We start from the raw sequence: 12,810 nt of genomic DNA on the forward strand, positions 1-12,810 counted from the left end.
AGAGGTTGTGGTGAGCCCAGATCACACCATGGCGCTTCAGCCTGGGGAACAAGAGTGAAACTCTATCAAAAAAAAACTAGAGAAGCAAGAGCAAACAAATTCAAAAGCTAGCAGAAGACAAGAAATAACTAAAATCAGAGCAGAACTGAAGGAGACAGAGACTCAAAAAACGCTTAAAAAAAATCAATGAATCCAGGAGCTGGTTTTTTGAAAAAGCTAACAAAATAGACCTCTAACTAGACCAATAAAGAAGAAAAGACAGAAGAATCAAATAGACACAACAAAAAATGATAAAGGGTATGTCACTACAGACCCCACAGAAATATACAAACTACCATCAGAGAATACTATGAACACCTCTATGCAAATAAACTAGAAAATCTAGAAGAAATGGATGAATTGGTGGACACATACACCCTCCCAAGACTACCAGGAAGAAGTCAAATCCCTGAATAAACCAGTAACAAGGCCTGAAATTGAGGCAGTAATTATAGCCTACCAACCACAAAAAGCCCAGGAACAGACTGATTCACAGCCAAATTCAATCAGAGATACAAAGACGAGCTGGTACCATTCCTTCTGAAACTATTCCAAACAATTGAAAAGGAGGGACCCCTCCCTAACTCATTTTATGAGGCCAGCACCTGGCAGAGACACAACAAAAAAGAAAACTTTAGGCCAATTTCCCTGATGAACATCAGTGTAAAAGTCCTCAATAAAATACTGGCAAACTGAATCCAGCAGCACATTAAAAAGCTTATCCACCACAATCAAGTGGGCTTCATCCTTGGGATGCAAGGCTGGTTCAATATAGGCAAATCAGTAAGCAATCCATCACATAAACAAAACCAATGACAAAAACTACATGATTATCTCAATAGATGCAGAAAAGACCTTTGATAAAATTCAACATCCCTTAATTTAAAAACTCTCAATAAACTAGATATTGATTGAACATATCTCAAAATAATAAGAGCTATTTATGACAAACCCATAGCCAATGTCAATGGGCAAAAGCTGGAAGCATTCCCTTTGAAAACTGGCACAAGACAAGGATGCCCTCTCTCACCACCACTTCTATTCAACATAGTATTGGAAGTTCTGGCCAGGGCAAGCAGGCAAGAGCAAGAAATAAAGGTATTCAGATAGGAAGAGAGGAAGTCAAATTGTCTCTGTTTGCAGATGGCATGATTCTATGTTTAGAAAATCCATTGTCTCAGCCAACTTCAGCAAAATCTCGGGATACAGAATCAATGTGCAAAAATCACAGGTGTTCCTATACACCAGCAATGGACAAGCAGAGACCCAAATCATGAATGAACCCCCATTCACGATTGCTACAAAGAGAAATACATAGGAATAGAGCTTACAAGGGATGTGAAGGACCTCTTCAAGGAGAACTCCAAACCACTGCTCAAGGAAATAAGAGAGGACACAAACAAATGGAAACATATTCCATCCTCGTGAATAGGAAGAATCAATATTGTGAAAATGGCCATACTGCCCAAAGTGATTCATAGATTCAATGCTATTCCCATCAAACTACCACCGGCATTCTTCACAAAATTAGAAAAACCTACTCTAAAATTCATACGGAAGAAAAAAGCTTGTATAGCCAAGATAATCCTAAGCAAAAATACCAAAGCTAGAGGCATCATATTACCTGACTTGAAACTATACTACAAGGCTGCAGTAGCCAGAAAAGCATGGTACTGGTACCAAAACAGACTGCTACTGATGGAACAGAACAGAGACCTCAGAAATAGCGCCTTACATCTACAACCATCTGATCTTAGACAGACCTGAGAAAAGCAATGGGGAAAGGATTCCCTATTTAATAAATAGTGCTGGGAAAACTGGCTAGCCATATGCAGAAAACTGAAACTTGGACCCATTCCTTACAACTTACCCAAAAATTAACTCAAGATGGATTAAAGACTTAAAGGTAAAACCCAAAACCATAAAAAACCTAGGCATTATTACCATGGACAAAGACTTCATGAATAAAATACCAAAAGCAATGGCAACAAAAGCCAAAATAGACAAAAGGGATCTAATTAAACTAAAGAGCTTCTGCACAGCAAAAGAAACTATCATTAGAGTGGAAAGACAACCTACATAATGGGAGAAATTTTTTTTGCAATCTACCCATCTGACAAAGGTATAATATCCAGAACCTACAAGGGACTTAAACAGATTTACAAGAAGAAAACAACCCCATCCAAAAGTGGGCAAAGGATATGAACAGACATTTTGAAATGTTTTCGAAAGAAGACATTTATGCCTGTAGTCCCAGCTATACAGGAGGCTAAGACAGGAGAATTGCTTGAACCTGGGAGGTGGAGTTGCATTGGGCTGAGATCACACTACTGTACTCCAGTCTGGGCAACAGAGTGAGACTTCATCTCAAAAAAAAGGGAAGAAGACATGTATGTGACCAAATAATGTATGAAAAAAGCTCATTGATGGCGCAGTGGCTCCTGTCTGTAATCCCAGCGCTTTGGGAGGCTGAGGCGGGTGGATCACCTGAGGTCAGGAGTTTGAGACCAGCCTGGCCACATGGTGAAATCCCGTCTTTACTAAAAAATTAAAAAATATTAGCAGAGCGTGGTGGTGGGAGCTTATAATCCCTGCTACTCAGGAGGCCAAGGCAGGAGAATCGCTTGAATCTGAGAGGCAGAGGCTGCAGAGCCAAAATTGCGCCATTGCACTCCAGCCTGGGCAGCAAAAGTGAGACTCCATGTCAAAGAAAAAAGAAAAAAAACAGAAAAGAAAAAGTTTTTCTTTTCTGTTTTTTTTCTTTTTTTGAGATGGAGTCTTGCTCTGTCTCCCAGGCTCGAGTGCAGTACTGCAATCTTGGTTTAAGCAGTTCTCCTGTCTTCAGCCTCCCGAGTAGCTGGATACTGATGCATACTGCCACATCCAGCAGTGTGTGCTAATTTTTACAGATGCATACTGCCACATCCAGCAGTGTATGCTAATTTTTACAGATGCATACTGCCACATCCAGCAGTGTGTGCTAATTTTTGGTATTTTTAGTAGAGACAGGGTTTCACCATGTTGGTCAGGCTTGTCTCGAACTTTGTGATCTCAGATGATCCACCTGCTTTGGCCTCCCAAAGTGCTGAGATTACAGGGGTGAGCTACCATACCAGGCCAAAAATTTAAAACATTTAAAATTTTGAAGCAGTCTCCCAGAAAGTGCCACAAAATGACAGACTGAAACTAACATAAAAACTAACAGAAAAAGGTTTTCAGAGATGTAAGTTATCCAGATATTTACCTTTCATCCTTCTCAGAGTCACAGGAGGAGGTACTCTAGCAAGAAGACATAGCATCCAAGCAGTGAGATCCAAAACAAGGGTCAGGCAAAGAGAATACTAAACATAACAGTAAAAATAGATGCAGAATGACAATGTGCCTCAAGCCTGGAGAGCCACCAATCCTCAAGGGAGCAGGAAAAAAAGGCTCTAAGAATGTGATACTGATAAAATTTCTAAAGTGTATCAATGCAAAAAAAAAAAAAAAAAAAAAAAGATATAGGCAACCAGAAGAGAGTTTGCAGTTAGTAGGTAAAGAGAACACTAAGCAAAAGATAAAGACAATTAATTTCAGGGACCATGAAAAAATGTACAAGAAAGGGAAAATAAAGGTTGTAAACCTTGGTATACTACATTACTTAAATATGACTACCATTTACATAATAGTAATCAGCTATAGGACAGTTCCGTCACCTCCAAAAGAGTCCTCATAATCCTTTGTACAACCCTTCTTGGCCCAGCCCCTAACCCAGCAACCACTAATCTGCTTTTTGTCATTCTAGATAACTTTGCATTTTCTAGAATTATATAAGTAGAATCATGCCTCATACTATTTTGTTTGGTTTCTTTCACTCAGCATAATGGTTTTGAGGTTCATCCGTGTTACTGCATGTGTCAGTAGTGTATTTCTTGTAGTTGCTGAGTAGTGGCCTATTATTTAGATAGATCACATTTTGTCATCCATTCACTGGCTGATGGATATTTGTGTTGTGTCCCATTTTTCTCTCTTATGAATAAAATTGCTATATAACATTTGTATGTAAGTCTGTGTGTAGATACACATTTTCAGTTTCCTGGTAAATACTTAGAAGTGGGATTGCTAGATCATATGGTGACTGCAGGTTTAACTTTTCAAGAAACTTAAACCATTTTTCAAAGCGATACACTGTTTTACAATCCAACCAGCATTTTATGTGTGAGAGTTCCTTTGTTCTGTATCCTCACATTTGGTATTGTCATTCCTGTTAATTTTATTGTTGTTATTTTTTTAACAGAGTAAGGGGTCTTGCTTTGTTGCCTAAGCTGGTCTCAATCTCTTGGCCTCAACAGAGACTTCACAACAGATAATATACAACTTTCAGTTTGTCTGTGTTCTCATGCTAACACTATACTGTATTATATCCTCCCACCTCAACCTCCAAAGTTTTGGGATTACAGATGTGAGCCACTATGCCTGGCCTCTTCTTAATTTTACCATTTTAATGGGTATATATATTGTCTCCTTGTGATTTTAATTTTAATTTCCTTGGTGACTAATGACATTGAGCACCTTTTCATGTGATTTTTCTGTCTTTGGGCCTTTTGTATCTTTAAAAAAATTGTATTGTTACATATGTTATCATGGTAAGTGCTTCCTACGAAAGACTGTACTGAGTACTTTTTTTTTTTTTTTGAGACAGAGTCTCACTCTGTTGCCCAGGCTGGAGTGCAGTGGCACAATCTCGGCTCACTACAACCTCCACCTCCTGGGTTCAGGTGATTCTCCTGTCTCAGCTTTCCAAGTAGCTGGAACTACAGGCACCTGCCACTGCACCCGGCTCATTTTATATTTTTAGTAGAGACAGGTTTTCACTATGTTGGCCGGACTGGTCTCAAACTCCTGACCTCAAGTGATCTGCCTGCCTCGGCCTCCCAAAGTGCTGGGATTACAGGCATGAGCCACCATGCCTGGCTGAGTACTTTTAAAATTATATAAAATACACATAAAATATACTTTCTTAAACATTTTTAAGTGTACAGTTCAGTAGTGTTAAGTATATTCATAGCGTTATGCAACCAATCTCCAAAATTTTCATCTTGCAAAACTGAAATTTGTATATATTTTGTCAAGTCTCTATTAATATTGTTTGCCATTTATTGGGTTGTTTATCTTTTTATTATTGAGTTGTAGGAGATGTTTTTATGTTCTGGATATAAGTTCTTTGTCAGGTCTATGCTTTGTTGTTTTCTCTCAGTCTGTGGCTTGCTTCTCTGCTTTCTTAACTCTTTTGATGACTGGAAGTTTTACATTTGGATCAAGTTTAATTTACTATATTTTTTCTGTTATAGTTACTGCTTTATATGTCAAGTCTAAAATATATTTGCCTCCTGAGTTTTCTTCTAATAACTCTGTAGTTTCCAGTTTTATATTTACATCTCTGATGCATCTCAATGAATTTTGTATATAAGAAGTGAGGTAGGCAGGGATCAAGATTTTTTTTTCTTACTATATTTTTCTTTTCCAATTTAATTGCTTTGACACCATTATAGAAAGTCAACTGACCATATATGTGTAAGTCTACTTCTGGACTTTCTGTTCTCTTATACTGATGTCTATTTTTTATGTTAACACTACACTGTATTACTGTATCTTCATAATGTGTCTCAAAATCACCGTGAGTCTGCCAGCTTTGTTGTTTTTTTCAGATTGTTTTAGCAATTCTCAGTCCTTTATATTTTCATGTAAACTTTAAAATTAGTTTATCAAACTCTGTTGTTTAATAAGCATGCTGGATTATGATTGTGATTGTGTTTAATCTATACATTAGTTTGCGGAGAATTGACATCTAATAATATTAAGCCTTTCAGTCTATGAACATGGTATATCTTTACATGTATTTAGGTCTTTAATTTTTCTCAGCATTATTTGTAATTTTTTTCGAGATGGAGTCTCACTCTGTTGCCTAGGCTGGAGTGCAGTGGTGGGATCTCAGCTCACTGCAACCGCTGCCTCCTGGGTTCAAACAGTTCTCCTGCCTCAGCTTCCCAAATAGCTGGAACTACAGGTGCATGCCACCACACCTGGCCAATTTTTTATTTTAGTAGAGACGGGGTCCACCATATTGCCCAGGCTGGTCTCGAACTCCTGAGCTCAGGCAATCTGCCCGCCTTGGCCTCCTCAAGTGCTAGGACTGCAGGCATGAGCCACTGCGCCCAGCTGATTTCTGTATTTTGACTTTGTATCCTCTGACCTTACCAAAGTCATTTACTACTTCTAGGAGCTTTTTTTGTATATTCTGTGAAATTTTCAAAGACAGTTTTGTCTATAAGTAGTGACAGTTTTATTTCATTCTTTGCAATCTATATGCCATTTTTTTCCTTGCCTTATTGCACTGGCTAAGACTCTAGTACAATGTTGAGTTGAAGTAATGAGAGAGGACATCTTTCCTTTGTTCTCAATCTTAGAAGGAAAGCATTCAGTTTTTCACTATTGTGTATGATGTCAACTGTAGGCTTTCCTATTATTCCTATTTGCCTGAGAGTTTTAAATTATAAGTAGATACTGACTTTCATCAAATACCTTTACTGCATCTAAGCAGATGATCCTATGGTTTTTCTTCTTCATTCTGTGAATGAGCAGCAGCAGACTGAAGGAGCAGCACCTATCTTGAGACATGGCAGTTTCACATGGTAGCTCTTAAAGTTTCAATTTGATCATGATATAACTTCACTTCAGCTTATTACATCCTATTGATTAAAGCAAATCACATGACAGGACTACACTTCTCTCTTTGGGAGGGGCAGAGAAGTCACATGGCAATGGGCAGGCCTATATAATCTTATCATAGGGAGGGCAACAAGTAATTGGAGTCAATGATGCAGTCTATCATGCACATTTTTCTTAATTATGTATACAGGTTAAATATTCCTCATCCAAAATGCTTGGGAATAGAGTGTTTTGGATTTTGGACTTTTTCAGATTTTGGAATCTTTGCATATATATAATGAGATATTTTGGAGGTAGAACCAAAGTCGAAACACGAAATTCACTTATGTCTCATATACACTTTAGATGCATGGCCTGAAGGTAATTTACAATATTAATAATTTTGTATATGCAACAGTTTATGTACATTAACCCATCAGAAAGCAAAAGTGTCACTATCTCAGCCACCCCTGTGGACAGTCTGTGGCATCATGTCAGCACTCAAAAAGTTCCAGATTTTGAAGGACTTCAGGTTTTTGGGTAAGGGATACTCAACTGGTATAAAGCTGTATGTATGTATATGTTAATGGGTTAGAAGAAGAAAAAGATTTGGAAGGATACATGAAGTGTGTCTTTTTCTGTATTTTCTAATTCTTATACAGAAATCTATTTTACAATGAAGAAAACATTACTTTTTGAGAAGAATATAAATCTGGTTTTATTAACTACTGTATTCTAAATATGATTTCTTGTTTTAGATACTTGGAATTAAAAAAAAACAGATACTCAGAATTTTTAATCTGGAAAGGACCATTGTTTATTCTTTTCACTGCTTCTGCCCACATTACTCCCCCAAGTTTATGGATGCAGAAACTGAAAAGCTAAAATGATTTGCTCCAAGGTCATGTAGACTTGTAGAAAATTCATTTAGAGCATGACATTATTTGAACATCAGAAAGTGAGAAGGAAATCTTGGGAAATTAGTTTCCGAGAATTTGAGATAGTTTAAATTTTTTTTTTTTTTTTTTTTTTTTGAGACGGAGTTTCGCTCTTGTTACCCAGGCTGGAGTGCAATGGCGCGATCTCGGCTCACCGCAACCTCCGCCTCCTGGGTTCAGGCAATTCTCCTGCCTCAGCCTCCTGCGTAGCTGGGATTATAGGCACGCACCACCATGCCCAGCTAATTTTTTGTATTTTTAGTAGAGACGGGGTTTCACCATGTTGACCAGGTTGGTCTCGATCTCTCGACCTCGTGATCCACCCGCCTCGGCCTCCCAAAGTGCTGGGATTACAGGCTTGAGCCACCGCGCCCGGCCAGTTTAAAATGTTTTAACCCAAGTAATCACCAAGTTACTCTAAAAAAAAAAAAAACCTGAAAAGAGAAATTCATTCGCTCTTTTACAAATGTGTATGGAGCACCTACTACTTTATCTCCCACTTGAAAACTGGAATTTTGAGTGCAGTAGCAAGCATTTCTAGATTGTAAAGTGATACATATTATGATATAAAGGATGTGTTGGGATTATAAAAGATGCATAAAGTATTATTGAGGATGTTTTTCTCAAGTTTGACATTTGAGAGACCCACATGAGTAATCATAATGATAACTAAGGTATTTGGCTACTTATAATGTGCTTAACAAAGCTTTATGCATTTTACACGTATTCGTTTATTACTCTTAAAAACTTCATAAGGTAGGTACTGTTGTTCTATGCATTTTATTAGTTGAGGAAATCAAGGTGCAAATAAGCTAAGGAAGTTACCAAAGTCATCTGACCAATAAGTGGAAGAGCCACAATTTGAACTTGAACAGACTTGCTTCGGAGCCCATGATCTTAACTGCTGCTTACACCATATCTGCAGAAAGTCTGTACATGCTGTTTCAGGGTCTCAGGCTGGAATGCAGAGGTGTGATCATGGCTCATTGCAGGCTCGACCTCCTGGGCTCAAGTGATCCTGCTGTCTCAGCCTCCCAAGTAGCTAGGATTGCAGGCATGCACCACGAAACCTAGCTGATTTTTTATTTTTACTTTTTTTCCTCGAGACAAGGTCTGGCTCTGTCACCCAGGCTGGAGTGCAGTGGCATGATCTCGGCTCACTGCAACCTCCACCTCCCAGGCTCAAGCCATCCTTTCAACCTCAGCCTACTAAGTAGCTGCAACTACAGGTGCACACCACCACGCCCAGCTAAATTTTGTATTTTTTTGTAGAGACAGGGTTTCACCATGTGACCCAGGCTGGTCTCGACTCTTGAGCTCCAGTGATCCGCCCACCTTGGCCTCCCAAAGTGCTGGGATTACAGGTGTGAGCCACTGAGCTGGCTTTATTTTTTATTTTTTATATATTTTTTTTTTATTTTTAATTTTTATAACGGAGTCTCACTATATTGCCCAGGCAGGTCTTGAACTCCTGGGCTCAAGCTATCCTCCCACCTCTGCCTCCCTAAAAGCTGAGATTACAGGCGTGAGCCACAGTGCCCAGCGATTTTTTATAGAGACAGAGTCTCATTATGTTGCCCAGTCATCAAACTCCTGGGCTCAAGCAGTCCTTCTGCCTCAGCCTCCCAACGTTCTGGGATTACAGGTGTGAGCCACCATGCCTAGCCCCTTAATACTGTTTTCTAATACTGTGATTCCTTGCTAAACAAGAGTTGAATCCAGGTTAAATATGTACATGAAAAAATGAGGTAAGCATAAAAATAAGGAGCCAAATCGTATCAGGCAGTTGACACACAGGTTTAGTAGATTAACTAGAAAATTGTACTTTGTATATCTTTATTTTTTTATTATTGTTGTATATTATATAGCTTAGTAGTTACAAACATGGACTTTGAGTAAGACCTGGGTTCAAATTCTGGTTCACTGCTTCCTAGTTTTTTGCTCTTGTGCAGGTGAAAGGTCAGCAAATGGAATCTGCTGTTTTTTGGTGGTTTGGATAGCCTGTGGTGATGGCTGCATTTCTTTCTCTTTTCTTGATCAGGTGGATTTGTTTAAAAAGAGTCTTCTGTTGATTCCTATTCATCTGGAAGTCCACTGGTCTCTCATTACTGTGACACTCTCTAATCGAATTATTTCATTTTATGATTCCCAAGGCATTCATTTTAAGTTTTGTGTAGAGGTAAGTTAATATGCTGCCTATTTTTTCATTTATTTTATGATTGGCCAAATAGCATCTTAGCTCTAGATAGAACAGCAGCAGTCAAAACAGTTTATTTCATGAAAATCCTCTAAGATATTACTTGAGAAAAGGACTGGAAGAGGAATTCTGGATAAAGAGAGGATCTGTCTCAGATCCGGATCCCACTCTGAGATACTCTACTTGGATATTCTCTTGTTTTTCCCTTAAAACTACATCTTGAATGTGGTTAGAAATTGTTTTTCTTGGATTATCTTAGAGCTAAAATTGGCTTGTATCTTCAAAATAACTCCTGTAGAATAAATTAGAACCCAAGAGAATCAATTGACAAAAGATTAGTGTTCAGCTAATAACAGTTCAAGACGATAATGGGATACAAAATCAAGAAAAATTAGGTTTCTGGATTTTCCTGCACTGTCAAGAACCAGCTAGAAAATGTAACTGGAAATAAGGTTCCATTTATAAAAGCAACAAAACATAAATAACCCAGGAATATGCCCTAGCAGGAAATGTGGAAATTATTTATGATGAAAACTTCTAAAGCTTTATTTAAGTACTTAAAAGAAATCTGAATAGATGGAGAGGGAGACCTACATGTAAAACACAAAACTGTAAAAGTATTTGAATGAAATTTAGAAAATGCTATGTTCATAGAGTGGGGAAGGACTTCTTACATGGAACCAAAGACATTTATCAAAAGTTTGATAAATTTAACTACCTCATAATTTAAAACTTATGTCTATCATAAAGTTAAAAGACAATCAGCAGACTTGAAGCAAATGTTTATGATATAAGTAACAGACAATGATTATCCAGAATACATAGAGAACTCCTGCAGATGAAAAAGGACCTAAGAGAAATGGACAAAGGCTAATTCAGTAAATTTTAGGAAAAATACAAATAACCATTTAAAAACACATGGAGAGATGTTCAGCCTCACCAGAAATAAAAGAAATGCAAATTAAAACTACATCAGTTAACATTTTTTGCCTATTATGTTAGAAAAAGTGATGCTATTGAAGTGTTTATGTGAGCATAAGGAAATAGGCATTCTTGTATTTTCTGGTGGAGTATATCCGTTGATACAGCCACTTGGGGATAACTGCAGTTCTCATCAATTCCAAGTGCTTTGTAAATTAAAACATGCAAATTCTGTTGCATATCAGTTTGATTTCTTGGTATCCATAAAAATGCTTGTATATGCACACAAGGATGGGGCATGTACTAGGATGTTCATGGCAGCATTATTTATAATAGTGCAAAATAAAACAATCTCAGTTTAGTTCTATCAAGAGAATAGCTAAATACACTATGGTACAGTATACTCATACTACTAAACTGAGCATAGCAGTGAAGCAGGATACAGTAGACCTTCAAGTCCTCAAATAGAAAGATGTCCAAGGCACAGAATTTTAAAAAGCCAATTGTGGAATGATACAGGATAGTACATTTACAGAAAACATACATGTATATGAGTATATATATACAAATCATGCATGTGTATATGTAGACACATACATATATATTTGTAAGTAAAAAGATGGGATCTTAGCATTTTTTATATCAATGATTATTACCTTTGGGTAATTGTAGAAAAGTAGGACTCAAAGGGGATTTAGCCTTATTTGGGATATTTTAATTACAAGGAAAATATTTTGTCCTTATTTTGAGATTTTTTTTTTAACAAGGAAGATATTTTCTTGACTCATTTGTTTAATTTACGTTTAATTTAAAAATTAAGTATGCCGGGTACGGTGGCTCAAGCCTGTAATCCCAGCACTTTGGGAGGCTGAGGCGGGTGGATCACGAGGTCAAGAGATCGAGACCATCCTGGTCAACATGGTGAAACCCCGTCTCTACGAAAAATACTAAAAATTAGCTGGGCATGGTGGCGCGTGCCTGTAATCCCAGCTACTCAGGAGGCTGAGGCAGGAGAATTATTGAATCCAGGAGGCGGAGGCTGCGGTTAGCCGAGGTTGCGCCATTGCACTCCAGCCTGGGTAACAAGAGCGTAACTCCGCCTCAAAAAAAAAAAAAAAAATTAAGTATAATGCAAATTATGAGGAAAATCAAGTTTTCCAAATTCACATTTTCATTTCCAAGAAATCCAGGAAAAACTCCAAAAACAAGAAGCCTCCTGGGCCGAGTTCTCTTAACTCCAGCCCAGAAGAGTTGGTACAATACCAGGTGTGAGCATTCTTTTCCGGTTCCCTTCCCCTAATTCCTTGCCTGTCTCTCAACCAGCATATTCTCATACTGACCAGAGCCTGTCTATATTGTCTCTTTCCTAGACAAACCTGCAAAGATATAACCAAAAGTGCAACCGTATCAGTGCCTTTAAGAATCAGATTTCTGACAGGCAGAAGACAGCAGAGGTGTCGGGAAAAGTGTTTCATCTAGGAAATATTTACTGTGCCTCTTGCTTTGTGCCAGGCACTGATGCTAGGGAGTCACGGATGGTCCAGACAGAGATTTGCCTTCATGGAGTAAATGATGATTAAACAGGATTTTGTTTGTAAAACATGCAGTTGGGTTCTAAGTCGATTCTGAATCATTAGGGCCTGCAAAGTCACATTCTGCACAGTCACTGAAAAATTCATCTTCTGAATTTTTGCCCAAGCCATCCTGCAGAGTTCTTTCCTTTTCAGCAAAATTATAATTGGCCTAATAATTTTGCACATTTGCAAAAAGACCCTAAGAGCAGACTCCTTTTTGGTGATAGCCAGAAGTAATTTAGAGCCAAGTACAGTTCAGTCATCCTGGCAGATGGGATCAAGCTGTTATTTGTTTTAAGAGGATGTGTGGGTTGTAGAAGTGGCTTTTAACTGAGTTAGGGGCCTATATTTCCAAAGAATTGATGAAAAATGTTTTATACAGTTACCACATAAATGTGTAAATTCCATGACAGCAGAGACTACAAGAGCTTTATTCACTAGTGTCCCCAGCACT

At 38.0% G+C, this 12,810-nt stretch overlaps 1 protein-coding gene across 2 annotated transcripts in view; it reads left to right on the plus strand.

Moving 5' to 3' along the window:
- Window positions 1-12,810, plus strand: part of SENP5 (SUMO specific peptidase 5) — a 64,145-nt gene that overhangs the window by 44,267 nt on the left and 7,068 nt on the right. For both annotated transcript variants that reach the window (XM_010336952.3, XM_010336953.3), the window contains exon 7: window positions 9,706-9,843. In XM_010336952.3, coding sequence (XP_010335254.2) covers window positions 9,706-9,843 — 138 coding nt within the window. The remainder of the gene's footprint in view (window positions 1-9,705; window positions 9,844-12,810) is intronic.

Source organism: Saimiri boliviensis, chromosome 8, assembly GCF_048565385.1.
Source record: "Saimiri boliviensis isolate mSaiBol1 chromosome 8, mSaiBol1.pri, whole genome shotgun sequence".
Classification (NCBI taxonomy): Eukaryota; Metazoa; Chordata; class Mammalia; order Primates; family Cebidae; genus Saimiri; species Saimiri boliviensis.